Source organism: Moschus berezovskii, chromosome 7 (assembly GCF_049115385.1).
Source record: "Moschus berezovskii isolate FMDL1 chromosome 7, NW_MosBer_1.0, whole genome shotgun sequence".
In the NCBI taxonomy this organism is placed as follows: Eukaryota; Metazoa; Chordata; class Mammalia; order Artiodactyla; family Moschidae; genus Moschus; species Moschus berezovskii.
The window spans coordinates 93078611-93095010 of NC_142466.1; the positions used below are offsets into that span (position 1 = coordinate 93078611).

Genomic DNA, 16400 nt, shown 5'->3' on the forward strand with positions numbered 1-16400 from the left:
ACTTTAAATGTAAATGTATTAAATCCTCCAGTGAAAAGATACTGCTGAATGAATCCAAAAACAAGACCCCTACATATACTGTCTAGAAAAGACCCACTTTGGGCCTAGGGACACATTCAGACTGAAAGTGAGGGGCTGGAAAAAGATATTTCATGCAAATGGAAATCAAAAGAATGTGGGAGGAGTAATACTCATATTAGATAAAATAGATTTTAACATAAAAACTTTTATAAGAGACAAGGGAGGACACTGCATAATGATCAAGTGTTCAATCCAAGAAGAAGATATAACAATTATATATGCACACAACATAGGAACACCTTAATACATGAGGCAAATGCTCATGGCTATAAAAAGGGAAATCAACAGGAACACAATAATAGTGGGGACTTTAACACCCCACTCACACGAATGGACAGCTCATTCTGACAGAAAGTTAATAAAACTCACAAGCCTTAAATGACCAGATGGCTGTAATTGCTATCTATAGGACATGCCATCTAAAATCACCAGAATACACGTTTTTCTCCAGTGCACACGAAATATTTTCTAGCATAGATCACATCTCGCATCACAAATCAAGCCTTGGTAATTTTTTCTTTATTTTTATTGCTTAAGCTTTCTCATTGTTTTTTTTTTTTTTAAATCCATTTCTATATATTCTCTGTTTCCAAGTTCCAAAAAATAATTAACGTTTTGCTTTTTGTATTTAGATTCTTAAATCAACAGGAAATTATATCTTTGCTTGCCATAAAGTAGGAATCTATCTTTTGCCACCATGATGCCATGATAATTAGTTGTCCCACTCCCATTATTGAGTAGTCCCTATATCAAAATATTAACTGTAAGTTTAACATTTTTTTAGTATTTTCAAAATTCTTATGGCTGAAGAAGTATAAAAGAAATTTAAGTTCTATGCCTAGGTTGATGGAAGGCACGAAATCCTATGTGGAAAATTTGGAGTTACACACAAGGGCATCTTGAGATTAAAAATTCCTGGGATTAACCAAAACTACCAGGACAACTCCAGATTTTGAAAAGGTATTGATGGGGCTCAAGCAGAGATCTCAAAGGAACCAAGTATTGTCCGAGTTCCAAGTGTAAAAAATCAAAACTTGACTAATGTCTGTCTCTAACAGGATGAGAAGTTGAGCGGAGCTACAGAGTTGGATGGCTGGGGAGGAGCTGTGCACTGCCGTCTCTACTGTAGTCCCTCCCCACACTCAGGAGCCCTTTGTGACCAGAGCACACCTCTATGATGGGGTCCTAGAACTTTAGTCCCCCAGGATACACCTGTGCTTAGTTGCCTGAGGACAGCAGTGTGATTCAGATGATGGAGAATCTTCTCTACTCTCTTAAAAGCACTTTTGGTACTTGGCTGGACTCCAGTTCCACTTCCTGGGTGACTGAAATCATCCTTGTTATTCTGTTTGGACTGGGGCTCTTTTTCCTGTTCCTTCCCTATCTCCACAATAAACCAGCTTTACCACCTCTTAGGAAACACAGAAACACCAGGAAGGTAAGGAACCCTTGGTCCTGATCAACAAACACATGTTTCTCTCTGTTTTCCCTATTATTTCCAATTTTCTGAATCAAATGGAGAGGCTCTTGAGATGGGAAAGAACAGAACATCTATTCTCAGGGAAGAATGAAACATCGCCCCTCTAGGGACAAGCTAGATTGGGCAGGGAACACAGGAACACTGGGATTTCTATCCAAATATTTCAGACCAGTTGTCCAAGTGTGGAAGAGGGCTTCAGGAAAAGTCCCAAATACAGTGACCAGGGGGTGAGGACTGGATACTCAGTTATTCTCAACTACAGTACAGGACTCTGAGCACCGGTTTACCAGTCATAGGATCGGTGTCTTGGACGAGGGCTGAATGAGGGCAGTGCTGAAGCCCTGAGAGCCTCAGAGCAGGGGCTGGGGTGGGGCTCTGGATTGGGAAGCAGAGATCTACCTAAGGGAGATTGGATTCACCCATGGGTCTGAGAATGTATGTGTTTATTGAGCAGTGGAACAGTGAGAAAAGAAATCCAGGTTGAACCTCGCATTGAAAATCCTACTTTATGTTCTACCAGAAGGAAAACAAAATATTTTTGTCCCCTTTAAAAAAATGAGAAAAAGAAAGAAAAACCACAGAGCTCTGTTAGTTAAATGTAGAAAGTCTTATTATATATGGACCCTGAGTAGCTGATGCTTGTCTAGAGAGGGGAGAATGAGAATTGGGTTCAAGGTCCTCGTTTTTTCTGTCCCTCAGCATCAAATGCAGCTGAGCAGGAGATCCAGGGATAGGGAGACAGATAGAGCTTTGAAAGGTAGGTTCTGATGTTTAGCCCTGTGTCTCTCAGGGCCCTGAGGACCCAGCTCCGAGGGCTCCAAGGAGGTCAGTGTTAGTACCTGTCCCTCGGTAAACAGAACCCTCAGGGAAGCTCCTGGGAAGAGAGCAGAATGCAAATACTTCCCAGATACCCTTGCAGAATGAAGTCCTGAGGGGCTTGGAAAAGGGTGTGGCCCAGCAGGGGTGTGTGGGCTGCATTGAATCAGTAGCCCCTGGATTGGGAGGTGGGACCTCTAGTTTTGAGCCTGAACACTGGGTTTAACTTAATTCAGATTCCTCTGTGAAGTGACCCCTGCCCATTCTTCCCCATGGGCATCCTAAAGGCAGAAAGGGATAGAGGATGTGGAAGCACTTTGTAAATGATAAATCCTTTCCTGAGCTTCACCGTCATTGTCAGGCATTCTGTGGTCTTGGGTGCTGGTGCTTGGGCTCCAATCTCCCAGGGGTGTCCCCTTAAAGAGACAGTGTACTTAACCTTCTAGAAGACCCCTAGGCCCCTGTCTTCACCATCATGACCCAATCTGTTGATTTCCAGCTTGCAGAGATTGCCTGAAAGAACTGGAAGAGGTCCAGGACTTGGCTTCCCATCTGCAAAGGTAAAGAACCTTCCCCATCTCTCCTGGGTTCCTCCTCCTCCCAGAACATCTGGTGTTATCCCTGGGATGCAGGCAGCCTGGGGCTGAGTTGGGAGGGGGAGTTCTGGGGAGTGGGGAATGTCTAAAGCCCTGGGGTGGGGACAGCAGGAGCATTGTGAAGTTGCATGGGGGCCAGGGAGGGCTGTGGGCTGCAGGTGCCCACCCTTGCTTGGCCTGCCCAGCCCTCCTGGCCCCAGGGGCTCCTGGCTGCAGCTTGTGCCTCCTGTCTCCTGCAGACACCTGGGGAGGATTACTGACAAGGGCACCATTCATCAGCTCTCCTCTCAAGAACCCCCTGGCGAGGTGCACAAGGAAGCCCCTGCTGGAGCCCACTAGCCATGAAGGCAAGAGGCTGCTCCCACCGTGTCCCCACCTCCACTGACTGAGCAGCCTCCATCTCAGGCCTCCACAGTTTCTCCAAGATCAGTGACCTCAGTTTCTGTTCACTCAGATTCCTCCCTGACTCTTTCTCAGCGCCACAGCTTTTCCTTCCCCTAGACAGATTTCATTCCAGTGACCTGCTCTTTCCCCTTCCCTGCCATGCCCTCCTGACCCAGGGGCTGCCCTGCACCTATAACAGACTCCTCTGCCCCCTCTCCCCACCAGGCTCCATGATGTGTCTCACTAGGGGTGACTCCCTAGCGCTCCCTCTGAGCACCATCTCAGGAAACTCGTACCCCTCTCCCCTTGGAGACCAGCCATCTCAGGCCTTGTTCTTTCAACCTGTCCCCTTTCAGCCCTGTCTTGGTGGCAGGGGACTGCCAAAGCCTGAAGTTTCTCTACCTTGACACACTTGAGTCCCAGCAAGAACACTTTCCCCGCCACCCATCAGAGGCCTCATTTCTGGGAGACCCCACAGACAGACAGGTAGAGGCTGATAGCCTCTCTTTTGTCAATGTGCATATCAGAAGCTGTTGGAAACGCTAATCACCAAAAGAGTAGAACTGAAGATTTGGAAGGAGAAAGAAAAGGAGGTGGAGGCAGGCTACCATCTGACTTCTTTGGGGAAGAGGATCACTTGGTGACAAGCAAGAAACTTTTGGTCTCCAGCACTTGTGGAGCGTAAATGGCAAACCAGAGCAACTGCTGGGTACTGAGAAGCCCCTGTATCCTGACATTTTGGGGGACCATCTACAGAAGACAGGCAGCCAGCTCTTCTGGGATCTCTTTCTGTACAGTGAGGCTCTGGTGGCTACTGTCACAGTACTTGGGTCTCCTCTAGAGCTACACCCTGTCTTATTCAATGAACTCTCTAATGCTGAGCCATTCCAAATCCAAGCTTAAGTAACTTCACAACTGTCATTTGCCCAGCTCTTGACCCACCCTGTGACCCAGGCTCAACTTCAATCCTTGACTCAAACCATGCCCCCGATGTCAGCCACCACTTTGGGTTCAGTAAGAGACCCCTACCATGTCTAACCCTATTTCCCAATCTGACCATCTCTTCTCAGTGACAGATTAGGTATTATGAAGTATCTTGCCCTAGAGTCCAAACTAAGGCACAGTCATTCATCCAAATGCAATTCAAATCCTGGAATGTCACTTTCTGTAAAAGCAACTAGAGAGTGGAAGAACTTTACCCTCTTTGTTTTATTTATTTATTTTTTATTGTAGGCTAATTATTTTACAATATTATATTGGTTGGTTTTGCCATACATTGACATGAATCCTCCCTGGGTGTACATGAGTTTCCCCTGCGGAACCCCCCTCCCACCTCCCTCCTCCTTTTGTCCTCCCTCTGGGTCATCCCCGCACATCAGCCCTGAGCATCCTGTAACATGCATCGACCCTGAACTGGTGATTTGTTTCACATATGAAAACATACATGTTTCAATGCCATTCTCCCAAATCATCCCACCCTCACCCTCTCCCACAGAGTCCCAAAGACTGTTCTATATACCTATGTCTCTTTTGCAGTCTCATATACAGGGTTAAGGTTACCATCTTTCTAAAATCCATATATATGCGTTAGTATACTGTATTGGTGTTTTTCTTTCTGGCTTACTTCACTCTGTATAATAAGCTCCAGTTTCATCCACCTCACTAAAACTGATTCAAATGCATTCTTTTTGATGGCTGAAAAATACTCCATTGTGTATATGTACCAAAGCTTTCTTATCCATTCATCTGCAGATGGACATCTAGGTTGCTTCCATGTCCTGGCTATTATAAACAGTGCTGCAATGAACATTGGAGTACAGGTGTCTCTTTCAATTCTGTTTCCTCGGTGTGTATGCCCAGGAGTGTGATTGCTGGATCATATGGCAATTCTATTTCCAGTTTTTTGAGGAATCACCACACTGTTCTCCATAGTGGCTGTACTAGTTTGCATTCCCACCAACAGTGTAAGAGGGTTCCCTTCTCTCCACACCCTCTCCAGCATTTATTGCATGTAGACTTTTGGATAGCAGCCATTCTGACTGGTGTGAAATGGTATCTCATTGTGGTTTTGATTTGCATTTCTCTGATTATGAGGGATGTTGAGTATTTTTTCATGTGTTTGTTAGCCATCTTTATGTCTTCTTTGGAGAAATGTCTGTTTAGTTCTTTGGCCCATTTTTTGATTGGGTCATTTATTTTTCTGGAATTGAGCTGCAGGAGCTGCTTGTATATTTTGGAGATTAATCCTTTATCAGTTGCTTCATTTGCTATTATTTTCTCCCATTCTGAAGGCTGTCTTTTCACCTTGCTTAGAGTTTCCTTTGCTGTGCAAAAGCTTTTGATTTTGATTAGGTCCCATTTGTTTATTTTTGTTTTTATTTCCAATATTCTGGGAGGTGGGTCTTGGATGATCCTGCTGTGATTTATGTCAGAGAGTGTTTTGCCTACGTTCTCCTCTGTGAGTTTTATAGTTTCTGGTCTTACATTTAGCTCTCTAATCCATTTGGAGTTTATTTTGGTGTATGCTGTTAGGAAGTGTTGTAGTTTCATTCTTTTACAAGTGGCTGACCAGTTTTCCCAGCACCACTTGTTAAAGAGACTGTCTTTTCTCCATTTTATATTCTTGCCTCCTTTGTCAAAGATAAGGTGTCGATAGGTGCGTGGATTTATCTCTGGGCTTTCTATTTTGTCCCATTGATCTATATTTCTGTCTTTATGCCAGTACCATACTGTCTTGATGACTGTGGCTTTGTAGTAGAGCCTGAAGTTCGGCAGGTTAATTCCCCCAGTTCCATTCTTCTTCCTCAAGATTGCTTTGGCTATTCGAGGTTTTCTGTATTTCCATACAAATTGTGAGATTATTTGTTCTAGTTCTGTGAAAAATATCGTTGGTAGCTTGATAGGGATTGCATTGAATGTATAAATTACTTTGGGTAGTATACTCATTTTCACAATATTTATTCTTCCAATCCACGAACACGGTATATTTCTCCATCTATTAGTGTTCTCTTTGATTACTTTCACTAGTGTTTTATAGTTTTCTATGTACAAGTCTTTTGTTTCCTTAGGTAGATATATTCCTAAGTATTTAATTCCTTTCGTTGCAACCGTGAATGGAATAGTTTCCTTAATTTCTCTTTCTATTTTCTCATTATTAGTGTATAGGAATGCAAGGGATTTCTGTGTGTTGATTTTATATCCTGCAACTTTACTGTAATCATTGATTAGCTCTAGTAGTTTTCTGGTAGAGTCTTTAGGGTTTTCTGTGTAGAGGATCATGTCATCAGCGAACAGTGACAGTTTTACTTCTTCTTTTCCAATTTGTATTCCTTTTATGTCTTTTTCTGCTCTGATTGCTGTAGCCAAAACTTCCAGAACTATGTTGAAGAGTAGTGGTGAGAGTGGGCACCCTTGTCTTGTTCCTGACTTTAGGGGAAATGCTTTCAGTTTTTCACCATTGAGGATAATGTTTGCTGTGGGTTTGTCATATATAGCTTTTATTATGTTGAGATATGTCCCTTCTATTCCCACTTTCTGGAGAGTTTTTATCATAAATGGATGTTGTGTTTTGTCGAAGGCTTTCTCTGCATCTATTGAGATAATCATATGATTTTTATTTTTCAGTTTGTTAATGTGGTGTATTACGTGGATTGATTTGCGGATATTGAAGAATCCTTGCATTCCTGGGATAAAGCCCACTTGGTCATGATGTATGATCTTCTTAATGTGTTGTTGGATTCTGATTGCTAGAATTTTGTTAAGGATTTTTGCATCTATGTTCATCAGTGATATTGGCCTGTAGTTTTCTTTTTTTGTGGGGTCTTTACCAGGTTTTGGGATTAGGGTGATGGTGGCCTCATAGAATGAGTTTGGAAGTTTTCCTTCCTCAGCAATTTTCTGGAAGAGTTTGAGTAGAATAGGTGTTAGCTCTTCTCTAAATTTTTGGTAGAATTCAGCTGTGAAGCCGTCTGGACCTGGGCTTTTGTTTGCTGGAAGATTTCTGATTACAGCCTCTAGTTCCATGCTTGTGATGGGTCTTTTCAGATTTTCTATTTCTTCCTGGTTCAGTTTTAGAAAGTTGTACTTTTCTAGGAATTTGTCCATTTCTTCCAGGTTATTCATTTTATTGCCATATAATTTTTGATAGTATTCTCTAATAATCCTTTGTATTTCTGTGTTGTCGGTTGTGATCTCTCCATTTTCATTTCTAATTTTATTGATTTGGTTCTTCTCCCTTTGTTTTTTGATGAGTCTGGCTAGTGGTTTGTCAATTTTATTTACCTTCTGAAAGAACCAGTTTTTGGCTTTGTTGATTTTTGCTATGGTCTCTTTTGTTTCTTTTGCATTTATCTCTGCCCTAATTTTTACGATTTCTTTCCTTCTACTCACCCTGGAATTCTTCATTTCTTCTTTTTCTAGTTGCTTTAGATGTCAGTTCAGTTCAGTCGCTCAGTCGTGTCCGACTCTCCGCGACCCCATGAATCACAGCACGCCAGGCCTCCCTGTCCATCACCAACTCCCGGAGTACACTCAAACTCATGTCCACAGAGTCGGTGATGCCATCCAGCCATCTCATTCTCGGTCGTCCCCTTCTCCTCCCGCCCCCAACCTTTCCCAGCATCAGAGTCTTTTCCAGTGAGTCAACTCGTCTCATGAGGTGGCCAAAGTATTGGAGTTTCAGCTTTAGCATCAGTCCCTCCAATGAACATCCAGGATTGATCTCCTTTAGAATGGACTGGTTGGATCTCCTTGCAGTATAAGGGACTCTCAAGAGTCTTCTCCAACACCACAGTTCAAAAGCATCGATTCTTCGGCGATCAGCTTTCTTCACAGTCCAACTCTCACATCCATACATGACCACGGGAAAAACCATTGCCTTGACTAGACGGACCTTGGTCGGCAAAGTAATGTCTCTGCTTTTTAATATACTATCAAGGTTGGTCATAACTTTCCTTCCAAGGAGCAAGCGTCTTTTAATTTCATGGCTGCAATCAGCATCTGCAGTGATTTTGGAGCCCAAAAAAACAAAGTCTGACACTGTTTCCACTGTTTTTCCATCTATTTCCCATGAAGTGATGGGACCAGATGCCATGATCTTTGTTTTCTGAATGTTGAGCTTCAAGCCAACCTTTTCACTCTCCTCTTTCACTTTCATCAAGAGGCTTTTGAGTTCCTCTTCACTTTCTGCCATAAGGGTAGTGTCATCTGCATATCTGAGGTTATTGATATTTCTCCCAGCAATCTTGATTCCAGCTTGTGCTTCTTCCAGCCCAGCGTTCCTCATGATGTACTCTGCATATAAGTTAAATAAGCAAGGTGACAATATACAACCTTGACGCACTCCTTTTCCTATTTGGAACCAGTCTGTTGTTCCATGACCGGTTCTAACTGTTGCTTCCTGACCTGCATACAGGTTTCTCAAGAGGCAGGTCAGGTGGTCTGGGATTCCCATCTCTTTCAGAATGTTCCACAGTTTATTGTGATCAACACAGTCAAAGGCTTTGGCATAGTCAATGAAGCAGAAATAGATGTTTTTCTGAAACTCTCTTGCTTTCTCCATGATCCAGCGGATGTTGGCAATTTGATCTCTGGTGCCTCTGCCTTTTCTAAAACCTGCTTGAACATCTGGGAGTTCACGGTTTACATACTGCTGAAGCCTGGCTTGGAGAATTTTGAGCATGATGTAGAGTTAGGTTATTTAGTTGACTTTTTTCTTGTTTCTTGAGGTGTGCCTGTATTGCTATGAACTTCCCCCTTAGCACTGCTTTTACAGTGTCCCAGAGGTTTTGGCTTGTTGTGTTTTCATTTTCATTCATTTCTATGCATATTTTGATTTCTCCTATGATTTGTTCATTATTCAGCAGTGTGTTGTTCAGCCTCCATATGTTGGCATTTTTAATAGTTTTTCTCTTGTAATTGAGATCTAATCTTACTGCATTGTGGTCAGAAAAGATGCTTGGAATGATTTCAATTTTTTGAATTTACCAAGGCTAGATTTATGGCCCAGGATGTGATCTATCCTGGAAAAGGTTCCATGTGCGCTTGAGAAAAAGGTGAAATTCATTGTTTTGGGGTGAAATGTCCTATAGAGATCTATTAGGTCTAACTGGTCTATTGTATCATTTAAAGTTTGTGTTTCCTTGTTAATTTTCTGTTTAGTTGATCTATCCATAGATGTAAGTAGGGTATTAAAATCTCCTACTATTATTGCATTGTTGTTAATTTCCCCTTTGATTGTCTTACATATTGCGGTGCTCCTATGTTAGGTTCATAAATATTTATAATTGTTATATCTTCTTCTTGGATTGATCCTTTGATCATTATATAGTTTCCTTCTTTGTCTCTTTTCACAGCCTTTGTTTTAAAGTCTGTTTTATCTGATATGAGTATTGCTACTCCTGCTTTCTTTTGGTCTCTATTTGGGTGGAATATCTTTTTCCAGCCCTTCACTTTCAGTCTGTATGTGTCCCTCGTTTTGAGATGGGTCTCTTGTAGACAACATATATGGGGGTCTTGTTTTTGTATCCATTCAGCCAGCCTTTGTCTTTTGGTTGGGGCATTCAACCCATTTACATTTAAGGTAATTATTGATAAGTATGATCCCGTAGCCATTTTCTTTATTGCTTTGGGTTCGAGTTTATACATCCTTTCTGTGTTTCCAGTCTAGAGAAGATCCTTTAGCATTTGTTGGAGTGCTGGTTTGGTGACACTGAATTAGCTCAGCTTTTGCTTGTCTGTAAAGCTTTTGATTTCTCCTTCATATTTGAATGAGATCCTTGCTGGGTACAGTAATCTGGACTGTAGTTTATTTTCTTTCATCACTTTAAGTATGTCTTGCCATTCCCTCCTGGCCTGAAGAGTTTCTGTTGAAAGATCAGCTGTTATCCTTATGGGAGTCCCCTTGTGTGTTATTTGCTGCTTTTCCCTTGCTGCTTTTAATATTTGTTCTTTGTGTTTGATCTTTGTTAATTTGATTAATATGTGTCTTGAAATATTTCGCCTTGGGTTTATCCTGTTGGGGACTCTCTGGGTTTCTTGGACTTGGGTGATTAATTCTTTCCCCATTTTAGGGAAGTTTTCAACTATTATCTCCTCCAGTATTCTCTCATGGTTTTTCTTTTTGTCTTCTTCTTCTGGGACTCCTATGATTCGAATGTTGGAGCATTTAACATTGTCCCAGAGGTCTCTAATATTGTCCTCATTTCTTTTAATTCGTTTTTCTTTTTTCCTCTCTGTTTCATTTATTTCTACAATTCTATCTTCTAGCTCGCTTATCCTGTCTTCTGCCTCTGTTATTCTACTGTCTGTTCCCTGCAGAGTGTTTCTGATCTCATGTATTGCATTATTCATTGTATATTGACATTTTTATTTCCTCTAAGTCCTTATTAAACCTTTCTTCCATCTTCTCAATCCTTTTTTCCAGGCTATTTATCTGTAACTCCATTTTGCTTTCAAGATTTTGAATCATTTTCACCACCAAAATTCGAAATTCTTTATCAGGTAGATTCCCTATATCTTCCTCTTTTGTTTGTGTTGGTGGGCATTTATCTTGTTCCTTTACTTGCTGGGTATTTCTCTGCCTCTTCATCTTGCTTATATTGCTTTGCTTGGGGTGGCCTTTCCCTCTTCTGGCAGTTTGTGGAGTTCTCTTTATTATGTAGTTTGCTCGCTGTGTGTGGGGTTGGACGGGTGACTTGTCAAAGTTCCCTGGTTATGGAAGCTTGTGTCGGTGTTCTGGTGGGTGGAGCTGGATTTGTTCTCTCTGGAGTGCAATGAAGTGTCCAGTAATGAGTTATGAGATGTCAGTGGGTTTGGAGTGACTTTGGGCAGCCTGTATATTGAAGCTCAGGGCTATTTTCCTGTGTTGCTGGAGAATTTGCGTGGTATGTCTTGCTCTGGAACTTGTTGACCCTTGGGTGGTGCTTGGTTTTAGTGTAGGTATGGAGACGTTTGATGAGCTCCTATCGATTAATGTTCCCTGGAGTCAGGAGTTCTCTGGTGTTCTCAGGATTCAGGCTTAAGCCTCTTGCCTCTGGTTTTTGGTCTTATTCTTGGAGTAGCCTCTAGACTACTCTATCTGTCATTTCCAAGGTGGTTCCCTCTGTTTTAGCTTCTGTTTGCTGGTCTCTTCAATGTCTAATTTCCATCCTGATACTAGGGGGCGGGTGGACACTTTTTAAAGGCTCAGTTGTTCAGTTCTGTTCTGGGAAGGGAGGAACACTGCAGACAAATATCTCTGGCATCTGTGCAGACAAATATCTCTGGCATCTGTGGGGAGTGCTCGTGGCGTCTCGGCCACACTGGGTTTGCCCCTGCTCACAGAGCGTTTGCTGTCCCAGTCTACACTGCTCAGCTCTAGGTTGCTCTGCCGGGAACTGTCCGAGGCCGGCGCTGGGTTGTATGCACTTCCGAGGTCTGAGCGGCTCAAGTTCAGGTTCTCAGGTACTCCACAAAGGTGCAGACTTGGTTGGGCCTGCGTTTTGTGCCTTCCCCGGTCCGAGCAGCTCAGGTGACCAGGTGTTTGGCGAGCATGGTCCCTGCCACTTGGTTTTCTGGGTGTACAACCGGCGCACCTTCTCAGGCGGATATCGACCGGCCCGAGCCCAAGAAGTCTTGATTAGCAACAAGTCTGCCTGCAGTTTGTATCGGATGCCTTTCTGGGGCCGCGATTGCCCCCTCCGGCTCTGGCTGCCCTCCCTGCCTGTCTCGGCGGGGGACGGGGGACGGGCTGACCACAGCCGGCTCGCTCTGCTCAGTCCTTTGCTCTGTGAGCCGGGCTGGCGGAGTCTTAGGTTAGAGCTTTCCGCCTTTTCGTGGGGAAGCTATCCCAGTCTGCTTTGCGATCCCCAGTTCTCTCAGATTGCCCTCGCGGCATTCAAGCCCAGTCCTCTCTCTAAGCAGTTCAGCCGGCTCCTCCCTGCCCAGCCCCCGCTTGCTAATGGCGTATGCAGGCGTCTGTGCTGCTTCTCCGCTGGGAGTTACTGTTTGGCGGGTAATCTCTGGGTTTTAATTATTTCTTTCTCTTTCCTCCCGGTTATGTGGCCCTCTGAGCTTCCAAGGCTCGCCACATATTCACCAGTGAGAGTGTTTCCTGGTGTTTGGAAACTTCTCTCTTTTTAAAGCCTCCCTTCCCAGGATGGAGCGCCGTCCTTAATTCTTTTGTCTCTCTTTTTATCTTTTATGTTTTTTCCTACCTCCTTTCCAAGACAATGGGCTGCTTTTCTGGGTGCCTGATGTCCTCTGCCAGCATTCAGAAGTTGTTTTGTGGGCTTTACTCCGTGTTCAAATGTTCTTTTGATGAATTTGTGGGGGAGAGAGTGGTCTCGCCGCCCTATTCCTCCGCCACCTTGTTCCTTCTTTCCTACCCTCTTTGGTTAAAAGATCTCAGCAGGTATTTAGCCAGGTCACTCTCAACCTTCCCTAGGACAACAGGTCTTCCCAGACCCACAGTTCTGTCTCCATCCTTCTTGGGGATTTGATCAACCTTGAGGTTTGAGAAAAACTAGAGCACCACCTTTCCAAAAAGTTCATGCAGCAACAGAGTGGTGTGCCCTGCAGAATGCAAGTACTGGACTGGATACAGCCTCAGGATCAATTCCCAAGACCTTGTTAGGTACAGGGCAAGAAGTGGCCCTCAAGGACCTCTCCAGGTCCAGGCAAAAGCAGCCAGGATGCACAGTCTAAGTGCCCAGCAAAGATCCCACCAGGGAAGGACCTTCACCAGGAAATACATCAGAATTTGGGGAGGATCCTAAAAGATCTGTATGTGACCTCAGCCAGCACCACAGCGAATGTTCCAAGAGTGAGGCTCGAGTCAAAAAGAGAATTGGGCCCAGGCAGGAAGCTGGAGAAGGAACTGGCAACCCACTCCAGTGTTCTTGCCTGGAGAATCCAAGGGACGGGGGAGCCTGGTGGGCTTGTCTGTGGGGTCACACAGAGTTGGACACGACTGAAGTGACTTAGCAGCAGCAGCAGCAGGAAGCATCCAGAATAAGATTTGGGAGTCCTTACAGAAAGGAAGGTAGAGCAGATCCCTGAGTGTTCAAACCCCGTGGATATATATTGTCCGAGACTAGATGACAACCTTGTCTCAGACTTTCCTGGACAGTCAAATGCTCTTCAGTGAACATAAAATCCAGATTCCTCTCAGGATAGTGAGGCCTCCATGAATACCTCCCATGGGTCTCAGTCCTTATATTCAGCAGGATCTGGAGGCACATATAATAATGTTTTGGGTGAGGCACAGGTATGGGGCCTCCCTCTCAAGGTCCTCAAGTTCATACTTAGCTTGAAGTTGACCAAGGTTCACTGCATACCCCTTCCAGGATCCAACTTGAAAGCAACCAGTGAATCTGGGGATCACTCAAAAGCCTAGCTAACCAAGGTCTTGGGAGAACCTCCTCAGTCCCACCCAGGATAGAAAGTGATAACAACAGAGGCAGTTTCCCCCATGGAAAGTCCCCTCCCTGCCCGCTGTGGGCTGTGGGAGGGCCCCCACCTGGCGAGGTCCACAAGCCTTCAGAGGTCCCTCTGATTGGTCAAGAAGAAAGACACTTCAGGCCCACAAACATAACTTTGTGAGCAGAATCTGGCACAATGAGTCTGTCATGGGAGCTAGCAGAGGCAGCCAGTCCAAGGCCATCGACGAGCCACAGGAGGAAGCAGGGGTGGGCCTCCCCAGATGCCTGCTCTAGCGCGACAGCAGTGGACTTTGACGCATGGCCCCAATCTTCCAGGGAACAGAGGCCATGGGGGAGGACCCTGGTTGGAAAGGTACTTCAGAACCTAGTGTGCTAATAAAATCCTAAAGTGTTAATATGGATTTGAGGAGACCACAATCTCTAAGTTGCAATAAAAGCCTCTCCTTGAATACAAAGTCTGTTCCTCAGAATTGAAAAATTGAAAGAGACACGTGTACCCCAATGTTCATCACAACACTGTTTACAATAGCCAGGACATGGAAGCAACCTAGATGTCCATCAGCAGATGAATGGATAAGAAAGCTGTGCTACATGTACACAATGGAATATTACTCAGCCATTAAAAAGAATGCATTTGAATCAGTTCTAATGAGGTGGATGAAACTGGAGCCTATTATACAGAGTGAAGTAACTCAGAAAGAAAAACACCAATACAGTATACTAATGCATATATATGGAATTTAGAAAGATGGCAACGATGACCCTACATGCGAGACAGCAAAAGAGACACCGATGTAAAGAACAGTCTTTTGGACGCAGTGGGAGAGGGCAAGGGTGGGATGATTTGAGAGGGTAGCATTGAAACGTGTATGTTATCATATGTGAAGTGGATCACTGGTCCAGGTTTGATGCATGAGACAGGGTGCTCAGGACTGGTGCACTGGGATGACCCTGGGGGATGGGATAGGGAGGGAGGTGGGAGGGGGGTTCTGGATGGGGAACACATGTACGCCCATGGCTGATTTAAGTTGATGTTTGGCAAAACCCACTACAATATTGTAATTACCCTCCAATTAAAATAAATAAATTAATTTTAAAAAAGTCTGTTTCCTCAAATATAGACAATCTACATGCTGATGCACAGTTTTGTAAGCTTGAGTTTCAAGGGTTCACAGACCAGAAGAAAAGGCTGGATCAGGGGTGTGCTGCTTCAAGACTGGGTCACTAACATACTCCTCAAAGACTATCACTCGGATATGTTAATTGCTACAAACACTTGGGATTTGCAGGAATCTTTGTCCTGTCCAGTGGAGACACGTCCAATTCCCAGATGCCCTATGACCAGTTGTTCCAGGGGAGGGAAAAAGCTGGGGCACCTGGGGGCCCTGAAGCAGCAGCCCCAACATCAGAGCCAGAGCAAGAAGTTGTCCCCACTGGTGGGAGAGAGAATTACAGGAGTTTCAAACTAGGACAGCATGAAAAATGTTTGGCAGAGTGGAGAGTCTACCGGGGCATTGGATGAGAAAAAAGATTAAGCAACACCTGCAGTAGATTTTCCTCCATAAAGGCAAAGGATTGGAAGAGACACTGCAAAAAGGCAAGCCTGCAGCAGCCACTGCCCAGAGCCAGGGACAAGTCAAAAGCAGATTGCTTATGATGCCAGAACTTCTGAGGCTCAGGCTCTCGTGACAGCTGTTGGATGGATCCTAGAGGAGAAGGTGGTGTTTCACTGTGGACCTCGTGCCTCAGAGTTAAGCTGGTGCAAAGGAGAACTCTGGGACCCATTAGGCCCACATTACTGCTCCCATAGGTTTCTCTCTAAGAGCAAAGGAGAGTGATGGGAGGTACAGCCCGCCATCACCAAGCTAACCCATGGGCCACAGCTGTGTCACAGAGAGTCAGTGGACCAGTCCCAGGGAGCCAGGTCCTCCCCTAGGCAGGGGATAGCAGCATGGATTAAGAGTGACAGGTGTTCCAGGCTATTCCCTCCACTGTACAAGGCATTGTCTCTTTCAGAAATAAACCTCTTCTGGTTAATCAAAACATGATTGTCACAGCTTTCCTGGTGGGGAAACTTTTCTATAAGAAAAAAATGCATGCCTAGCAGAGAAAAATTTCTTTTCTCTCTCAAGTTTAGCACATCCTCTCTGGGATAATGACTTCTTCGTACCACAGATTTTATTGTTTCCCAAAGTGAAACTTTTTCTCATGAAAGGTGATGGCCTCTCTGCGCCCTGCTAGGGGGAAGGGAAGGGATCAGGGTCCACTCTTCCCAGGTGCCAGCTTTGACTTTCAGATGGGACAGGGACACGGAGGGAGGTGGACCCCAGTAGGATACTCATCCCCACCCCATTTCCTCACTGCACCTTCAGTTTCCATAAAACCAGCATCACAGAAACAAGCAACAGCATCCAGGACGTGCCAAGGTGAACAAGATCTAAAGACCTCCGTCTTCTCAGGATCCAGCTCAGTCCTGTCTCCATCTCTCTGTCTACCTTGGACTTGCGCAGTTGTTGGGGAGGGCTTTGCAGAGGCTGAAATACTCCCCTCAGGCTCAGAAAGTATCAGAGACAAGTTCATATGTCGGAATAAGGAAGGGAGTTTGGGGACAGTGCTGTCCCG

The 16400-nt window shown here is 44.5% G+C and overlaps 1 protein-coding gene and 2 pseudogenes across 1 annotated transcript; all 3 read left to right on the forward strand.

The window, feature by feature from the left end:
- The first annotated feature begins 1333 nt into the window (after positions 1-1333).
- On the forward strand, positions 1334-3312 carry LOC148777413 (spermatogenesis-associated protein 31E1-like). The gene is made up of 4 exons (XM_088837730.1): positions 1334-1519; positions 2261-2318; positions 2877-2937; positions 3213-3312. The coding sequence occupies exons 1-4, from the start codon at positions 1334-1336 to the stop codon at positions 3310-3312; spliced, it is 405 nt and encodes a 134-aa protein (XP_088693856.1).
- Positions 3313-4042: 730 nt separating this feature from the next.
- On the forward strand, positions 4043-13938 carry LOC148777414 (spermatogenesis-associated protein 31A3-like; annotated as a pseudogene).
- A 1358-nt stretch (positions 13939-15296) lies between these two features.
- On the forward strand, positions 15297-15815 carry LOC148777415 (spermatogenesis-associated protein 31A1-like; annotated as a pseudogene).
- Positions 15816-16400: the final 585 nt, after the last annotated feature.